The following is a 19,893-nucleotide window of genomic DNA, read 5'->3' as shown; positions in this document are numbered from 1 at the left end:
TTGTTGGTGGCATCTGGTGAGCTTCAGCCAAGCTTACACCCATCTTCCCCAACAACAACCACCCTTCCCACAACTTTTGTTTCAGACTCTTTACATCACAAGCTCTTAGGATCAGGGTCCTCTCATTGTTGTGTATTTGTTATTATGCCCCATATAGAAACATAAAATTTGATGGCAGATGGAACCAATATGTACTGTACGTAACGTTCGCTCTGTTCAACGATGTAGAAGACATCACCACACTATGGGACCTTTGTACTAAGACTTGGAAAGAGAAAAAATGGAGAGAGATAAAGTACCAGCCCCTTAGTGGAATTTTTCAATCCCAGCCTGTAACATGGCAAGTAGGAGCTGATTGGCTGGTACTTTATCTCCGCCCACTATATCTCTCTCCAAGGCTAAGTACATAGAACCCTAGAACTCAGGAGTTGTTTTAGAACTACAATTCCCATGACTCACATTGATGCAAGACAAATAGGAGGGTCACTGGAAAACAATGGAGGTGCTTGGCGTTGTTGGGAAGCTATCTTGCCACCCATGATGCACACATTGCATGCTGGGAATGAACCCTACAAAAGTTAGGGATCTTACGGCTGCAGGATTACCGCCATACAGTGGATCTCTGCTACGCTGCATTGATTGGATGCTAAGAACTCTGTCTAATTGCAGCTCCCTGGGAACACTTTCCAGACCCCTAGTGACTGCTCTTATGTACGAGAAAGGGCCAGTGACTCACAATGCTGAGCACCACCACTCACTAACTTGGTTGGGATGCTACTGACCTTATTGGACTTCTTGCTGGTGGCAGAGCCCGGCCGGGTGTTGCTGTTCAGCTGAGAGGAGCTGGAGCTGTCTTCATCTTCCTCATCTTCTTCCTCATCAAAGTTCATGCTGCTCGATATCCCTGCAAGAGAGAGTGGGAAACCGGGCTGCCATGAGGGCCAGGCCGTCTATCCTGATCCGGGAACCACACCTGACTGGCACCACTCAAGCTGCCTGCACTCAGATAAGTGATGTACTAAGCCTTGAAAAGTGAAAAAGTGGATTGTGATAAACTACCAGCCAACCAGCTCCTAACTGTCATTTTTTTCAAAGAGAGTCTGTAACATGGTAGTTTGAAGCTGATTGTCTCTGTGTGTGTGTAGCACAAATAGAGCACACTCTGCACCACAAACATGGGGGTACCAGATTACTAAGAGGGGCTAGCACTGTATCATTTGCAAAGTACACAAACAGCCCAAAACGGCTCTCTTTCCGGAGGACTACAGTATTTTAAATGGCGGACAGGTTAATTTAAGGGAAATAATTCTAAATATAATTAACTGTCCCTATTTTTCGGCACGCCTGATCTGCCTGTGAAAGGCCACTGAGAACACCATCACTGGCTTCTCTGCTATGTATTAATGGGAACGTCAGAAAAGAAGACTATTCCGTTGGTCGCCAATAGATCTAATTATTACATCTGCAACACCTTGATTAGTAATTCATTATATTGCTCTGGTCGTGAGACAGTCAATGAGTCATAACGAGGTGAAGCAAGAATCTATAAACCAGCGAGGAGAGAGCTCGTTATGCGGCACATATGCCTTGGTTTAAAAGGAAAATGAAACTAAGAGATTGGGGTTAGAAGAACCTCACAGAAGAGGGGGCCCCGGTACAACCCCCCCGATATGTATACACGAGAACTGGAGCCACTTAAAGCGCAAGCAACAGACATGACAATAGGTTGTGCGGAGAAGAGATATACAGAGGAGCTGTGCCAAAGAGCTGGGGCGATATAATTTACTGCATCATTAGTATAAATTCCAGACCAACCGCCCCTGCCTGTAACTTTCCATCTTGTGCCTCTAACACAGACTAGGCTGATTACTGCAGATTATTATCGATTGGTAGATTATAGATCATTAGTGGGTATAATACAAAGCGCTCCCTCCTATTATTTTGTATTTGCAGACATCCAAGACAACTATTTTCCTAGAAGACTCTCCCACTGTATGACTGATATTTTTATACTTTGTCTATGACATCAAAAAACCCTATGCCACTAGTACAGGCTGCAATAAGCACCCAGTGACGCAACTTACTAGGATTTAGATTTACTGTCAAGCTCTCTGGAATGTAAACGAGGACCGCCAGCTCTTACCCTTCTTCTGCATGGTCAGTCTCAGGTCTTGCTTGCTCTGCTGTTGGCCGCCAGCCACCGTCTCCACTTCATCCTCTTCGTGGCAGGACTGTCCCACCGTTAAAATTTGCACGTGACTACCTGTGTCCTGGACTTCATCTTGGAAGGCAGCTGGGCCATCAATACCTGTAGAGGTAGATAATTGGTGAGCCAGAAATTTCACATCTGTATGACTGAGGCCCAATGGGACATTCCGTGGTTTGGATGTTCCTATTTGTTTTCCTGTATTAAAAAAATTAAAGGACTACTGAAACTCACATTTTACATTTTTCATATATAATCCATTAAAATACACTGTTCAGTGTGACTCTGACATTCTATTGCAGCTCCACCCCTCCATTACAGACAGAAGCTCCTCCCACATCTTCAGGATGGGATCTCACATAGGTCAGAAGTCTAAGAATGCAACCATTGTGTGATCACCGACTCCACCCCTGTGCGTGAATCCACCAATCAACACAGAGTATTCCTGTACAGGATGCTTCCCAAGATGTCAGTCACTCTTTGCCTGCTATGTTAGAGGTGGAGATGTGCGCTTAGCCTTGTGTTTTGGATTTGGCTCTAATTTCACGATCATGTTTTGGTTCTGGTTTTGCAAAACCATCCTCGAGTGTTTTGATTCTGATTTTGGATTTAAAAGCTGAATCTTGGGTTTTGGATTTCTTGAAAATGGATAAAATCAACTAAAATCATTTTTGCAATCCATAACGGAAAATCGGATTTAAAATCCAAATTCCAAAGAGCCAAAACTGGACCGGGTTTTGGATTTGGTTTGGATCCATAAAATCTGGGATTTCTAGAGAACCGAACCGCACATCTCTAGTTAGAGGAGGCTCGACCACCAGCATAGCAGATTACCGTAGAAGGACGTGATAGAGCAAAGTGGATGTCTTTACATATTTCAGGTATGCTACTTAGCACGGTGATGTACAAGCTTTCATATACGGAACACTAATGTCAGATACTAACAGCAGCCAAATGATAATGCATTTTCCTACTTGGTTATAAAAGGTATGACATTATAGTTGAGTTGTAACCTTAATATATTCTGCTCCGTATTCACCTGAGACCTCTCATATCGGATGATTAACTTCTGTGCCAATCAGAAGTAGCAGCTGTTTCACTTCTGCACTCTTTATACTGCTTGATATAGCTCCCCCTTCTGGCTGACCCTTGCCATAATCTCCTCCCCCCATGCAATGACTGAAGTGGTGGATATGCTCGCAAGCGACAATCTATTTGCATGCAGTAAGCTGCTCTGGACAGAGGGAAGTTATAGATACAAATGGTCTGATATGTGAAAAATTGCTGGCCCTTATTATCCGGGCCATCAATTATTTGTTACCTTCTTGTCCATGAATAGGTATGGATAAGAGAGACACTGAATCTCATTTGCAAACTTGACAAAATCAGCACATTAGCTTTGTGACCCTCGGACAAAACTGTGTCACAAATGCTCCAACTACACCTATTTATCAATATTTACTGCCGCATAACAAACTCTTGTTTTTGCTCTGAGACCGCATACACCAAGAAACTCCCTGATCCACCCAATTCATTAATCAGGAGATGCCACATTTGCCTTTGCCTACAGAGCTATGCGATTATCTATTAACAATGCATTTGTGGGAAAATAGGAAGTTGATATCACAAAATGCAACCTGCGAAACGCGACAGCAGAGTGTTAAATTATAATGCTAATTATTAACCGCTAAGTCAACCGTTATTACAGTGACTGTACGTAGCTTTATAATAAGTAACGTACCATCCTGGCCATTTCTATGTTATCTGTTCCCATTCGAATTAGGGTAAAAAACCTTTTGACACTCTTGTTACTGCATTTAATCAATTGGTGACAATAGGGTTGCACAAATTTCACAGGTCCGTTAACCACACTATAAAGGTAGCCTTATACTGTTTACACTTCACTGGGAAAATTTAATTACCCCCGGTGTCTACCGAGCAGTATAGATCTGGGTTCAACGCCCAAAGCTGTTCAAGTTCTCTGCATTTTACTTGCACGTTAAAATCGCAGGCAACCCATAGATTCTGCGTTAAGTGCCTAAATCTATGTGTTTCCCATGCGCATTAAGCTCCAGAGGGTGCAAAGAAAACTCTGCAATAAGTGCACCATCTGGGACTTAACGAGCAGGGTGTGCACCCTCGGGGACTTAACGAGCAGGGTAGCGAGCCTTAATTGAATGTCTTTAGGCTGGCAATTAGCACAGCTAATTGAATCTGCCCCAATATGTTTATTTGACTTTTAAAGCTGACTTTTAAAGGACCCGACAGCACTCTTTTCAGTGCACTCTATTCAAACCCGACATGTTTGGCCCGGCCCCGACAATGGGGGTCATTCCGAGTTGTTCGCTCGTTGCCGATTTTCGCTATACTGCGATTAGTCGCTAACTGCACATGCGCAAGGTACGCAGAGCGCATACGCTCAGTTATTTTACACAAAAGTTAGGTATTTTACTCACGGTATTACGAAGCTTTTTCATCGCTGTGCTGATCGTAGTGTGATTGACAGGAAGTGGGTGTTTCTGGTCGGAAACTGGCCGTTTTATGAGAGTGTGCGGAAAAACGCAGGCGTTCGAGTTGCAAAACGCAGGAGTGGCTGGAGAAACGGGGGAGTGGCTGGGCGAACGCTGGGTGTGTTTGTGACGTCAAACCAGGAACGAAAAGGACTGAGCTGATCGCAATGGCTGAGTAAGTCTGGAGCTACTCAGAAACTGCGGGGTAATCGTTACGAGAAAATTAGCGAACCTTTCGTTAGCAATTCTGCTATGCTAAGATACACTCCCAGAGGGCGGCGGCTTAGCGTGTGCAATGCTGCTAAAAGCAGCTAACGAGCGAACAACTCGGAATGAGGGCCCATGTGCACTGCAGGAAGGGGGGCAGATATAACATGTGCAGAGAGAGTTAGATTTGGGTGTGGTGTGTTCAAACTGCAATCTAAATTGCAGTGTAAAAATAAAGCAGCCAGTATTTACCCTGCACAGAAACGAAAAACCCACCCAAATCTAACTCTCTCTGCACATGTTATATCTGTCCCCCCTGCAGTGCACATGGTTTTACCCAAGTGCTAACAAAGTTCCTGCTGTGATCAACTCAGAATTACCCCCAGTGTCATTCTAATTTTCATTCCGAGTTGATCGCTCGCTAGCTACTTTTTGCAGCCGTGCAAACGCATAGTCGCCGCCTACGGGGGAGTGTATTTTCGCTTTACAAGTGAGCGAACGCGCGTGCAGCTAAACGGGCCGAAAAAGTTTTTTGCAGTTTCAGAGTAGCTCTCAACTTACTCAGCCCTTGCGATCACTTCAGTCTTTTTGGTCGGGAATTGACGTCAGACATCCGCCCTTTAAACGCTTGGACACGCCTGTGTTTTTCCAACCACTCCCTGAAAACGGTCAGTTGACACCCACAAACGCCCTCTTCCTGTCAATCTCCTTGCGATCGGCTGTGCGAATGGATTCTTCGTTAAAACCATCGCCCAGCAACGATCCTCTTTGTACCTGTACGATGTGCCTGCGCATTGCGGTGCATACGCAAGAGTAACCTGTTCGCTGCGAAAAACGACAGCGAGCGATCAACTCAGAATGACCCCCATTGTCGGAAACTGGCCTAAAAGCTGTCGGGTTTGGGGTCATCCGCTGATCCGCGTGTATTTTGACACTCTCCCGACAAGTCGGGTTTCCCAAATTGTTGGAAGAAAAGGCCCGACACTGAATAGGTCGGAACCCCTTACAACCTCAATCAGTCGAAAACGGGTGTGGATCATTAGATCGACAGTGTCTAGGTCGACAATGTTTAGGTCGACAGTCACTAGGTCGACAGGGTTTGAAGGTCGACAGGTCAAAAGGTCGACATGAGTTCTTCTTGTTTTTTTGGTGTCGTTTTCTCCGTACAGTGACCGGGAAGCCCAATTAGTGCACCGTGTCCCCTCGCATGGCTTGCTTCGCTCGCCATGCTTCGCTCGGCACAGGTTACCGTTCCCAATCGTAGTCCACGTGGATCATTAAGTATGAAAAAGTAAAAAAAAAGATTTTTTTTTTTTTTTTAAATCTCATGTCAACCTTTTGACCTGTCGGACTAGCACATGTCAACCTAGAAACCCTGTCGACCTAGTGACGGTCGACCTATAGTGGTTGACCTAAACATTGTCGACCTAGGCAGGTCGATCTTCAGACCGGATCCCGTCGGAAACTGACGTCTTTCTATTGAATACGGCCCCAAGGCTTGATAGATCTGGGCTTATTAGTCTTCACCAGAAGAAACATACTTTCAGGGAATGCCACTTTGTATACTAGTGGCTGCTTACTCCCCACACAGTGGAGCAGTGACGTGAATGCCCGTCGACTAATAGCCAAATAGAGTAACTTCCACCTGATTGGCTGGAGTGTTAAAAAACCAGTGGCTCGCCATTTATTCACAACATCAGTGACGTTCATTGGTACAGTGAACGAATATTTGTTAATTTAAAACATGGGCCCTCATTCCGAGTTGTTCGCTCGGTATTTTTCATCGCATCGCAATGAAAATCCGCTTAGTACGCATGCGCAATATTCGCACTGCGACTGCGCCAAGTAATTTAACAATGAAGATACTATTTTTACTCACGGCTTTTTCGTCGCTCCGGCGATCGTAATGTGATTGACAGGAAATGGGTGTTACTGGGCGGAAACACGGCGTTTTATGGGCGTGTGGTTGAAAACGCTACCGTTTCCGGGAAAAACGCAGGAGTGGCTGGAGAAACGGAGGAGTGTCTGGGCGAACGCTGGGTGTGTTTATGACGTCAAACCAGGAACGACAAGCACTGAACTGATCGCACAGGCAGAGTAAGGTTGAAGTTACTCAGAAACTGCTCAGTAGTTTGTAATCGCAATATTGCGATTACATCGGTCGCAATTTTAAGAAGCTAAGATACACTCCCAGTAGGCGGCGGCTTAGCGTGTGTAACTCTGCTAAATTCGCCTTGCGACCGATCAACTCGGAATGAGGGCCATGATCCAATAAAATTATTATTAATTTGCATAAGAAATGAGATGTATGATTACAGCAAAATGGATAGGTTCGTTATTACATTCACCCATATATATGACACTTTATAATGAAATCTGATCCACGTATACATTATTTTATAGAGCAAAATAAAATAATCGGACGCCTCTACTCCCGATATCTTTATACAACCTTGGACAAAGGCCCTCATTCCGAGTTGTTCGCTGCGTAGCGATCATTTTAAAAAACGGCAAAACTACGCATGCGTATGGGCCGCAATGCGCACGCGCGGCGTACGGGTACAAAGCATCGTTGTTTTGCACTGCTTCTAGCGACGATTCCATTCGCACAGCCGATCGCAAGGAGATTGACAGGAAGTGGGAGTTTATGGGTGTCAACTGACCGTTTTCTGGGAGTGTTTGGAAAAACGCAGGCGTGGCCAGGCGTTTGCTGGGCGGGTATCTGACATCAATTCCGGGACCTTCGTCGCAGCAATCATCGCACAGAATGAGTAACTACAGGGCTGGCCTTGTTTTGCACAAAATGTTTTAGTACCGCTCGGCTGCACAGGCGTTCACACTCTTGCAAAGCGAAAATACACTTCCCCGTGGCCGACGACTATGCGTTTGCACGGCTGCTAAAAGTAGCTAGCGAGCGATCAACTCGGAATGAGGGCCATTGTGTCTGTATGGGCCTCGTTATCCAGCTATCAAAGAGAGGAGCCGCTTCAAAAGCGCAATAATATCCAAAATGTCAGAGATTTAATCCTTCGCTTTATGTTCAAGGAGATAATGAGAATCTCACTTCTGGATTTCAGACTACAGGGGAAAAAAACTTCAACCATCAAACGTTCGGGCTAGATAGCGATCTCTGTGTTTGGAGCAACGCGGATGGCTGGTTACATCAATGATAAACGAGTAGATGCTGATAATGAATGAAGATCACTTCTGTATTTGAGCGTGAAGTAGTAATCGTAATATTAAATGCTACAAAATGCCGGTTTGTTTAGTGTATTTTTTTAAGTATTTTAATTTCTAATTTATAGAACATTATAAAAACTAAAGTGTCGCAGAGAAAACAATTTCTCAATCTGTTCCTAATTACCATATTTACTGGTAAATAACAGCTGAGCACTCACTACTACAAAGAGCAATGTATGAAGCTGTTCATTCTTCACCGCTAATTACAACTAATCAGGCAATTCATTCTTTGTCTCTTATTTTTATTTTTTAAATAACATTTAGGGGCCGATTTAATTAGCTGGCATGCGCCGAAGTAGCCGCACACGTTATGTGTCTGTGCATATTACCGTCAATCACAGTAATGAAAACATCGCCCATTATTGCTCACGTCACCTCCAATGAGTGAAGATCACTACCCAGCATCACGCCAACCAAAAAAGCGCACCAGGAGCTCGCAGATGATGGATTCGGCCTTGTAGCCTTTGAGGAACGGGGAAGCGTAACCCCACATTTGCATATATAGTACTTTCCACTTTCAGAGCCAGCACAGATAAATGTGTGCAAGCTAGAAGGGAATATTAGACTTAGGGGGGTTATTCAGGTTTGTTAGAAAACCACAAAAAGCAAGCAACTGGGCAAAACCAGGGGGGTCATTCCGAGTTGATCGCTCGCTGCTGTTTTTAGCAGAATTGCGATCAGGCTAAAATCCGGAAGTTCTGCGCATGCGTATGGCCGCAGGGTGCACGCGCTAAGTACTTTCACACAAAACTATGCAATTTCAGTCGCTGTGCTGATCGGTGAGTGATTGACAGGAAGTGGGTGTTTCTGGGTGCTAACTGAGCGTTTTCCGAGAGTGTGCTAAAAAAACGCAGGCGTGCCAGACGAAAATGCAGGAGTGGCTGGGGAAACGGGGGAGTGGCTGGCCGAACACAGGGCGTGTTTGTGACGTCAAACCAGGAACCAAACAGTCTGCAGTGATCGCAATCTAGGAGTAGGTCTGGAGCTACTCAGAAACTGCAGGGAAATATTTAATAGCAGAACTGCTAACCTTTCGTTAGCGATTCTGCTAAGCTAAGATACACTCCCAGAGGGCGGCGGCCTAGCGTTTGCAATGCTGCTAAAAGCAGCTAGCGAGGGCCCATGTGCACTGCAGGTGTGGCAGATATAACATGTGCAGAGAGAGTTAGATTTGGGTGGGTTACATTGTTTCTGTGCAAGGTAAATACTGGCTGCTTAATTTTTACACTGTAATTTAGATTTAAGTAGGACCACACCCCACCCAAATCTAACTATCTGTGCACGTTACATCTGCCCCACCTGCAGTGCACATGGTTTTGCCCAGTAGTGTGCTTTTTTTCTTCTTCTTTACTTTACTTCATTCTAATGTAAGATAACGATGAGTAGAAAAGTGAAAAGTAAAAGAGGTAACCAGGGCTGTTTATCTTAATATATCCACCCCCCAAAAAAAAAAAAAAAAAAAAAATAGACCCATTCCAGCTTCAGGTCTTAGCTACGGCTCTTGGCACCAGACGTGAAGCAGTGGACATCCCAAATTCTCTTCTACCTTACGTACCGCTTTCCTCATCATACTACAAATCTGTTACAGAAACCACAAACAGCTTCCAAACACCAAGTAACACACAACAGGAAAATTCACGAATGGAGAGAAAAACTGTGAAGTATGGCAGGAGTGACGGTAACAGCTGTCAGCGGATTCCTCTGCGTGCTACTATCCTCCGTGCCAGGATATCTCTTGTTGCTGTAACCCAACAATGTGAAGAGATGACTCATGTTCTGCTCAGTACCACGGAATGTTTGAGGGAAACCTCTAGCAAAAGTGTTTGTGCATCCAAGGCCTTGACAAGGCCGGCCATTCGGTCTGTATCACCGGCACACTGACACCATCACTGGGCGTTCTGTGACCATCTAATCACAATGGGGTGTCCCACGCCCGTACACCACATCACAAGACAATGACATTGGCCAGGCTGACCCGTGTTGTTGGATGACATGCGGTCTGGCCACATACTAAGGCCCAGATTTATCAAGCCTCAGAGAGTGATAAATATCACGGAGGTAAAGTACCAACCAATCAGCTCCTAACTGTCATTTTTCAAAACACAGACTGTAAAATGGCAGTTAGGAGCCGATTGGTTGGTGTTTTATCACGGTGCAATTTATCACTCTCCAAGGCTTGATAAATCTGGGCCTCAGCCAGTTATGCAAAATACAGAAGTCACAACTATCGAGGGGACAGAAAGTTTGCGCGTTGACACGTCATGCTCCGCTCCAGCGCTGCGCGGCTGTGACAAGCGGGGGGAACATACACAGTAACATGCGCACACGTATGACAGGGAACATGCCATGCTGCCTGACAGGCTGTGTTGGATGCATGCGGCTGACCTTTCTGCTTTCCCTTTTTCTCTTTCCTGGCACTGCCAGAGGGACAGCCGGCGGCCCCTGCCGCTTTGGCCTTTTTAGTAGACTTTGGAGGCTGGGTCTCCGTGACCATCTGGGTGTCCTCCGGCTCGGCCTCTTGTACTGCTCGGAGTGTTCAGCAAGAAACAGACAGAGAGAAGATCAGATTATAAGGAAGTCACAACAGCGCCTGTATCAGCAACGCGGCGGCTAGATGGATTTATTTTACTGACGTATAGCCACCGCTTCACAGATCGGAAGATCGGATACATTCAAAAATACTGTTTTATGGCCCAAACAAAAAAACAAAAAACGGCAGCTAGAAGATGGAATAAGGGAAAAACACATTGTAATGTTTTCCGTGTCCTTGAAAATAACAGAAGATTGGTTTCTTATACAGAACACTGATCAAAGACATGATATGCCCCACAGTTCAGACAATAAATGTAACAATATTAAATACCAAAGAATAGATTCAGCTTGTGGCAGATTTTACAGTTTCGCTGGTTTCTCGGTATCACAGTATTTTTCTAAAAAGGGGATTAGTTTCCCTGCCCTTGTGAGACATACCTAGCAAACATAGACCAGAGATTTTACACGGTGGAGTCACATTATTATGACCGCCAACTAATAGCCAGAGTAACCGCCGTGTGCAGCACAGACAGCAGCTAGACGGGCTGAACTGTCATTTTAGACACACGTCTGGTAGCACCCAGGGTAATTGTGACGGTGAGCTGCTCCACTGTAGTGTGTCGGTCGGCCCTCACGCACCTTGGTAGCAGACGTTCACCTCTCACATCAATGGCACGTGGTGCTCCGCAGTTTCCACGTCAGTAATACCCCTTTCAGACCGTCTGAGGTGTGTCGCACCTGGGAGCCTGACACAGGAGCTCCCAGGGTGCGAGTCGCCGCCGCTGTCTGCAACCCGGCATATTGCTGATTTCACCTTATTATCAAATGGGGAAAGTATATTACAGTAAACTTTACAGACATAGGCCCCAGGCATTAGCTCAGCGCTGTGCCTGTAATGGGGCAAACAGTCAGCAAGTTTTGGGGGACCAGCAAACACAGGAAATCAATAAATAAAAATATATATTCTTGATGCAAGAACCCAGTTTAGTGACAGTAACCAAACAGTCAGCAAGTTTTGGGGGACCAGCAAACACAGGAAATCAATAAATAAAAAAAAGATATTCTTGATGCAAGAACCCAGTTTAGTGGCAGTAACCAAACAGTCAGCAAGTTTTGGGGGACCAGCAAACACAGTAAATCAATAAATAAAAAAAGATATTCTTGATGCAAGAACCCAGTTTAGTGACAGTAACCTTGGTGATAAGAGCAAATAATTCTTAAACATACAATATGTGCCTTCCGAAGTGTGCGCAATTCCTGCACAGATGTTTATTTGGATTTGCGTTATGTAGGTGACGGAGCATTTCATCCCCGCAGAATGGCCAGGAACACGCCTGCATACCATTATTTTTATTACAGTTGAAGGTTTTGATGATATCATTTATTACGGCAGAACGCATTTCCTCCCTCATCTCTATTCCAGACTACACAATTCCATCTTAGTCTGTGGTTCCTTAGTGGCAGAGTGTCACGGACAGATGAAATATTGCCACATCGTTAGTAATAAGTCCTGGATGTGCTGCGCCATACACAACACTGCACCCTATCTATTCCACAGGTTTGTCTACATTGGGTAGGGGAGCTTTCAGGGTAGAATAGGTTTTATTTTACCAATAACTGCTAGATGTATCCTATATACTGCCGTCAGTCTGCTATAAAGCGCACGTCTGACCACACGGTTATATTCCCCATTATTGTGTGTTATCTCTTTGGCTGTACCTGTAAGTAGAGATGATCGGGGTTAATCCCAGCGACTATGCAATACCACACTAATGTAATATAAACCAGCGGACAGAATGCCGGCAGTTGGGCGAGCACAAAGAGTCCCCATGCGGGCACGGTGGCTCACTGCACTCGCCACAGGATCTATTCCCAATCTTTGGGTGTCATGTACACCCACGAGTGGGAACAGCCCCTGTTGCACCGGGATTCTGGCTGGCGGCATTGTTGGCTGTTGGGATTCCGATGTCTGTATCCTGAACACCGGGATCCCGACAGCCGGCATTTAAACTACATGCCAGTAAACTTATCTGGCGCACAAACTCCTATCTGGAAATCTGAATGATAAAAGACCAACAATTACAGATGGTGGGAATTGAGTAGAACATGTTTTCTGTCAGAGGCCTTTGGCTGTATGATCATGACCTAAAGACGTCAAATGAAACAGCGAAGGCGCTGGCTTAGTAGGGGTCATTGTGGGGGTGACACTCTGGTGATCGGACCAGGAATTAATCCCATAACAGGTGGCGATGCCTGGGTGATCTCATGAGACCCTTAGGGCTTCCCAGCTAAGGGCCAGAGAGGAATTTTCCACCCACTGCCTACAAAGTGTCTTCACCCTCTGCCTTCCTATTTATCTAAAAATGTTTAGGAAGAACCAATGAGGAGCGGGGAGGTCACATGGTAGCAGGCCACAGAGCAAGGAGTAATTTGGGGCACATGTTAGTGAGGAGGGTGCCATGTGGACGCAGACCTGTGAGGAGAGGGTCACATGGGAGCAGGCCACAGAGCAAGGAGTCATTTGGGGCACATGTTAGTGAGGAGGGTGCCATGTGGACGCAGACCTGTGAGGAGAGGGTCACATGGGAGCAGGCCACAGAGCAAGGAGTCATTTGGGGCACATGTTAGTGAGGAGGGTGCCATGTGGAGGCAGGCCTGTGAGGAGAGGGTCACATGGGTGCAGGCCACAGAGCAAGGAGTCATTTTGGGCACATGTTAGTGAGGAGGAGGCCATGTGGAGGCAGGCCTGTGAGGAGAGGGTCACATGGCAGTAGGCCACAGAGAAAGGAGTAATTTTGGGCACATGTTAGTGTGGAGGAGGCCATGTGGACGCAGACCTGTGAGGAGAGGGTCACATGGGTGCAGGCCACAGAGCAAGGAGTAATTTTGGGCACATGTTAGTGAGGAGGAGGCCATGTGGAGGCAGGCCTGTGAGGAGAGGGTCACATGGGTATAGGCCACAGAGCAAGGAGTCATTTTGGGCACATGTTAGTGAGGAGGAGGCCATGTGGAGGCAGGCCTGTGAGGAGAGGGTCACATGGGTATAGGCCACAGAGCAAGGAGTCATTTTGGGCACATGTTAGTGAGGAGGAGGCCATGTGGAGGCAGGCCTGTGAGGAGAGGGTCACATGGGTGCAGGCCACAGAGCAAGGAGTCATTTTGGGCACATGTTAGTGAGGAGGAGGCCATGTGGAGGGGAGGCAGGCCTGTGAGGAGAGGGTCACATGGGTGCAGGCCACAGAGCAAGGAGTCATTCTGGGCACGTTAGTGAGGAGGAGGCCATGTTGACGCAGGCCTGTGAGGAGAGTGTCACATGGGAGCAGGCCAGGGACATACAGTAGGAGTCCTGTTGGGGCAGGCCTGTGAGGAGGAGGAGGTGACACGCATGTAGCAGTCCTCTCTTTTTCCTTTTGAATCTACTATAAACACGTAAAACACTGATACTGTAGCTGCATTTTCTATCATTTTACGTCAAAATGTTATTACAAAAATGATGTTTAAATATATACTCGTATATATACCGTAATATAAAAAATGTCCATATGAATTTTTACCCATTCTTTAATTGGAAGGAAAAAAATTGCCACCTGTTTATAATTAACAGCTCACGTTTGCTGCGGTAAATTATCTTTAAAGGGAATCTGCAAATTTTATTTAAGATTTATTCCTGTCTGAAATAATTTGCTGATTTTCCTTAGCTGACATCCTCATTCTCAACCGAATAGCAAATTACAGAGGGAGATAATCTGTGTTATTTAGACACATTCTCCCCACCGCCGGCAGAAACACCCATCATTATCTCCCAAGACAGTTCAAAATGGCCGCGACGAACCAACAGAAAAATGTTAGTATGAGGAGATTGGGTTGCTAGGGTAAAGAATTCCCTGGATACCCAGGAATAATTGCTGAATACACCACATAATTAATCTTAATAAGGCATTTTATAAAGTAATCAGCAAGTTATCTTGCGGATTTCAATGGCCTTTTTCTTTTAGTCAGGGAACCCGCTCCGGGAAATGATTTATGATCTTGGGTGAAGAAACCTTAATAAGCTTGACCTCCATTGTGAGGTTAATTGATGACAATTCAAGGTGCAGTCTTATAGAAGAGGAACAAAAGCCTGGCGACATCTTGCATTACCCAGTTTAACATGTCGCCGCACTAATGACGGCTATGAAACAATACTGTGCTTTTAATGACAGTCATCTAATCACAGGTAATCAGGGAATAAAAATAACACTTTTATTATTTTTAATTCAGTCGTTCAAAATTATACAAGTAAAATGAATCGGTCGCTGGCTCACTGCAGGCGAGAATTCCGCACAGTATTTCCAGACATACTAGGGGAAGGTTCTGGACATAGGCGGTCAGGGCTGACTGATGCATTAGTGAAGTTTAATCAAGGTTCTATAAAGGTCATATAATCATCTCATCCCGTACCAGATACAGGGATGTATGAAGCAGTGAAAAGAGAGGAGAAATGAGCCAATGAAGAAGCTGTCCAAAGCAACCAATCAGCTTTCAAGTAACATTTATCAAGTGCATTCTATAAAATGAAACGTAGCAGCTGATTGGTTGCCATGGGCAACTTCTCCATTGGCTCACTTCTTCACTCTTTTCCCTGCTTCATACATCTACCCCTAGACCCTTATGTACTAAGCCTTGGAGAGAGATAAAGGGACAGCCAATCAGCTCCTAACTGCCATATTACAGGCTGTGTTTGAAAAATGGCAGGAGCTTGTTGACTGGTACTTTATCTCTCAACTTTATCTCTCTACAAGGGTTAGTACACAGACCCCACAGCCTCCTGATAGATCCAGGCATCAGAAACCTAATCTGCGCTCCACACTCGCCCTCAATTTCTAGCTGTAAGGGGAAATCTTGGAGAGAGATAAAGGGGTCTGTTTATTAAGCCTTGGATGGAGATAAAGTGGACGAAGATAAAGTACCAGCCAATCAGCTTCTTACTGTCATTTTTCAAACGGGGCAGATGTATTAAGTCTGGAGAAGTGATAAAGCGGAAGGTGATAACGCAAATGCCAATCAGCTCCTAACTGTCAAGTTACAGGTTGGGTTTGGCAGTTAGGCGCTGATTGGCTGATAAAGTGGATGGAGATAAAGTATCAGCCAATCAGCTCCTAACCGCTGTGTTACAGGCTGGGGCAGATGTATTAAGCCAAAGTGGAAAGTGATAACGCACCAGCCAGTCAGCTCCTGTCATTTTTCAAACCCAGCCTGTAACTTGACAGTTAGGAGCTGATTGGCTGGTGCATTATCACCTTCCACTTCATCACTTCTCCAGGCTTAATACACCTGCCCCTTTGGTAATTTATCTCTCGCCAATATTTGATAAATCTCTGCCATAGGCCCTCATTCCGAGTTGTTCGCTCGCTAGCCGCTTTTCGCAGCATTGCACACGCTAAGCCGCCGTCCTCTGGGAGTGAATCTTAGCTTAGCAGAATTGCGAACGAAAGATTCGCAAAATTGCGAATAGAAATTTCTTAGCAGTTTCTGAGTAGCTCGAGACTTACTCCTACACTGCGATCAGTTCAGTCAGTTTCGTTCCTGGTTTGACGTCACAAACACACCCAGCGTTCGGCCAGACACTCCCCCGTTTCTCCAGCCACTCCCGCATTTTTCCCAGAAACGGCAGCGTTTTTTCACACACACCCATAAAACGGCCAGTTTCCGCCCAGAAACACCCACTTCCTGTCAATCACACTCCGATCACCAGAACGAAGAAAAAACCTTGTAATGCCGTGAGTAAAATACTAAACTTCTTAGAAAATTTACTTGACGCAGCCGCAGTGCGAACATTGCGCATGCGCAGTTAGCGGAAAATCGCACCGATGCGAAGGAAAATAACGAGCGAACAACTCGGAATGAGGGCCATAGTCCCTTATGGTCTCCTTTACCTTGAGCTACTATCTCTTCCTCAGGACCTTCCATATAACATCACTATCACCATCTGTGTTTGCACTTTCTCTTTTTCATTATTTATTCACAGTCACTGATACAGCGCACACATATCACGCAGAGCTGTACAGAGAATAGTCAGTCATTCACAATCTGCATTCCCTACCACATGGACAGACTAGGGTTAATTGTTATCAGCAGCCAATTACCCTATCAGTATGTTTTTGGAGTGTGGGAGGAAAACCGAGCTAACACGGGAAGAACATGCAACAGACACACAAATAACCACTGCCTCACCGTACTGCACATATTACATCCTACACTTAGTCCAGGTTTACTGTACATCTCTATATGACCTATATGCTGTACACTAGCTGCTTATTTTCCACATGTTAGGGGGAGATATATCAAACCATGGAGAGATTTAAAGTACCAGCCAATCAGCTCCTGTCATGCAGTGAAAACAGTGGAGAAACAGACCAGTGGAGTAGTTGCCCATGGCAACCAATCAGCATCTCCCTTTTTTTAGAATGTACTTTGTAAAGGCTTCCTTCAAAGCTGATTGGTTGCCCATGTACTTTGTAAAGGCTTCCTTCAAAGCTGATTGGTTGCCATGGGCAACTTGTGTACTGGTCCTTTTCTCCACTGTTTTCACTGCTTCATGAAAGAACTCCCCACGTATCTTCCCACATTTCATAATTAACTCTCCGTACTTCTCGGCCTGTCACTTATGCATCATACCTTGGTTCTCATCCTACCTATCTAATCGCTCTTTCAGTGTTCGCTTCTCTGATTCTACCTCTTCTTCTCTACCTCTATCAGTTGGAGTACCGCAAGGCTCAGTCTTAGGTCCTCTGCTTTTCTCTATCTATACCTCCTCTCTTGGTAAACTAATCAGCTCCTTTGGATTTCAGTATCATTTGTACGCTGATGATACTCAAATCTACCTATCCTCCCCAGATTTGTCACCACCAGTATTGGCTAGTGTCACTGGATGCCTGTCTGCCATTTCATCTTGGATGTCATCTCGCCACCTCAAACTCAACATTTCCAAAACCGAATTAATTATTTTCCCACCAGCTAAGAGTAGTTACCAACCTGATATCTCTATAACTGTTGACAATGCAACTATCCACCCCACCCCACAAGCTCGTTGCCTAGGTGTCACCCTTGACTCTGAACTGTCCTTTGTTCCACACATTCAATCTGTCTCTAAATCATGTTACATGCACCTTAAAAACATATCCAAAATACGCCCTTATCTTACACAAGACACTGCAAAAACTCTAATCCATGCACTCATCATCTCCCGCATTGATTATTGTAATAGTCTCCTTACTGGTCTTCCCAAACATAGGCTATCACCACCTCAATCCATTTTAAATGCAGCTAAGAGGCTAATCTTCCTCGCCAGACGTTCTTCATCTGCTGATCCGCTCTGTCAGTCCCTCCATTGGTTACCGGTTTTTTACCGTGTCAAATATAAAATACTTTTACTTACATACAAGGCTATTACCCAAACTGCACCATCATACATCTCCTCACTCATCTCAAAATATCTCCCTACCAGACCTCTCCGCTCTGCACAAGATCTGCGTCTCTCATCCACATGTCTTACCTGTTTCCACTCAAAATTACAGGACTTTACCCGGGCTTCACCCACTCTGTGGAATGCCCTCCCACGCACAATAAGACTCTCCTCTAGTCTCCAAACCTTTAAACGTTCCCTGAAAACTCACCTCTTCAGACAAGCCTATCAAATTCCAGACCCACACACATAACCTTCAGTGCTTCCCTATCTAATTGCATCCTCTCTGTACAGTCCACATAAACTCACATTTTGTCTTCCAACATTGCTGGGTGTTCATATCATATACAACCCATTAAGAACCTGGCAACCTGGGGAACCATTATGTAACAGGTAGCATCTATCCTTGTGTATCAATGCCTATTTCCCTATAGATTGTAAGCTTGCGAGCAGGGCCTTCCTACCTCTGTCTGTCTGTCTTTGCCCAGTTTTGTTCTATAATTGTTGTTCTAATTGTAAAGCGCAACGGAATATGCTGCACTATATAAAAAACTGCTAATAAATAAATAATAAATAAAAACCTTCTGTCCAGCCTTTGGTGTGACTGTTCCCTTTGCGTGAGAAGCTCATTGACCATAAATCATATTCAGGGCACCAGCTCAGCGTTGGTGATCCATCCCAACAGGCCGATTAATAACTCACAGGGTCAGCATCAGTGGAAAGTGGGAAGAACCTTGCCACTGGGCCACACGGGAACTGCTTGATGGCCACTTTTGCCTGTGAGTGCTGTACACGGTCAATCACAAACCAGCTGATTGTTCCAAAACACCGTCTTTGTAATCTTGAACCAAGATAAACTCAACCAACCCCCCCCCCCCCCCCCTCCCCAAACCAATCAATGACTTTCCTTCTGGACTGGGCTTTTATGTGATGGTAGTCAAAGAAGTACCAGGAAGACATCAGATTGTTGACAATGAAGCTTTTAAGAGTCCATATGATGTTGTTATCGCCCCCCTAATGACTGGGACTAATGCAGATACTTCAAAGCAACGGATTGCCTATTCTTTTGTGTTTCAGAGAGAGAACAATGCATCATTTAAAACCAATTTAACACCCCCCATCCCATCCCTCCATAAGTGATTTTGACAGAAGTACAAGCATTACTCATGTTTCTGAAGACAGTGATTGGTGTTCTGTGCCTTCCGCATGACTGGGTCCTGAACAACCAATGTGACAGATTTAGATAAGATGGCTGAACAATGGTAATTAATTATCCTAATCAGGGCCATTAAATACACAGACTGAAGAGGTGCAAGTGTCAATCATGTCAGGGAAAGGAAACAACACACAGTGCATGGAAAACCACAACAACACTCCCTGGGATATAGAGAGATCAGAGTTTCTGACATGTATGACAGTGCCTCAGTGGGAAAGAGCGCCGACTGAAAACCTTCACACAGATTAGAGTTTTCCCCTCTGTGCCGGCTACTTGTGTGGTTTCATCTCAATGGATAAACTCTCCGATAGGGCTGTATCTGGGAGTTGGCCGGGATGGCACTCGCCAGGGGCGCTGGTCGCTGTGGTGCGTTAGGGGCCACCTGGTTCAGCCTGCCAAGTGCTAAGGGGCCCAGTCACACAATCAAATAGATTCTCTATAGTCCCTCTGTACTGCGGCGTGTCTATATTTCAGCCATGACAGCGGCCCAGAGACAAATGTCTGTCTTCCCCCAGCATGCCATATCATCCCTGGTAAC

General features: G+C 45.3%; 1 protein-coding gene across 3 annotated transcripts in view; it reads right to left on the bottom strand.

Annotated features, from left to right (window-relative positions):
- Nucleotides 1-19,893, bottom strand: part of TUB (TUB bipartite transcription factor) — a 274,530-nt gene that overhangs the window by 22,996 nt on the left and 231,641 nt on the right. For 2 of the 3 annotated variants that reach the window (XM_063946485.1, XM_063946486.1), the window contains exons 4-6: nt 10,549-10,686; nt 2,144-2,308; nt 783-904 (exon numbers count right to left, since the gene is read on the bottom strand). In XM_063946485.1, coding sequence (XP_063802555.1) covers nt 783-904; nt 2,144-2,308; nt 10,549-10,686 — 425 coding nt within the window. The remainder of the gene's footprint in view (nt 1-782; nt 905-2,143; nt 2,309-10,548; nt 10,687-19,893) is intronic. The other variant, XM_063946487.1, reaches the window with a different exon arrangement.

Source organism: Pseudophryne corroboree, chromosome 11, assembly GCF_028390025.1.
Source record: "Pseudophryne corroboree isolate aPseCor3 chromosome 11, aPseCor3.hap2, whole genome shotgun sequence".
NCBI classification, from domain to species: domain Eukaryota; kingdom Metazoa; phylum Chordata; class Amphibia; order Anura; family Myobatrachidae; genus Pseudophryne; species Pseudophryne corroboree.
The sequence above is the reverse complement of the archived record's forward strand: the minus strand, read 5'-3'. Positions and strand labels throughout refer to the sequence as shown.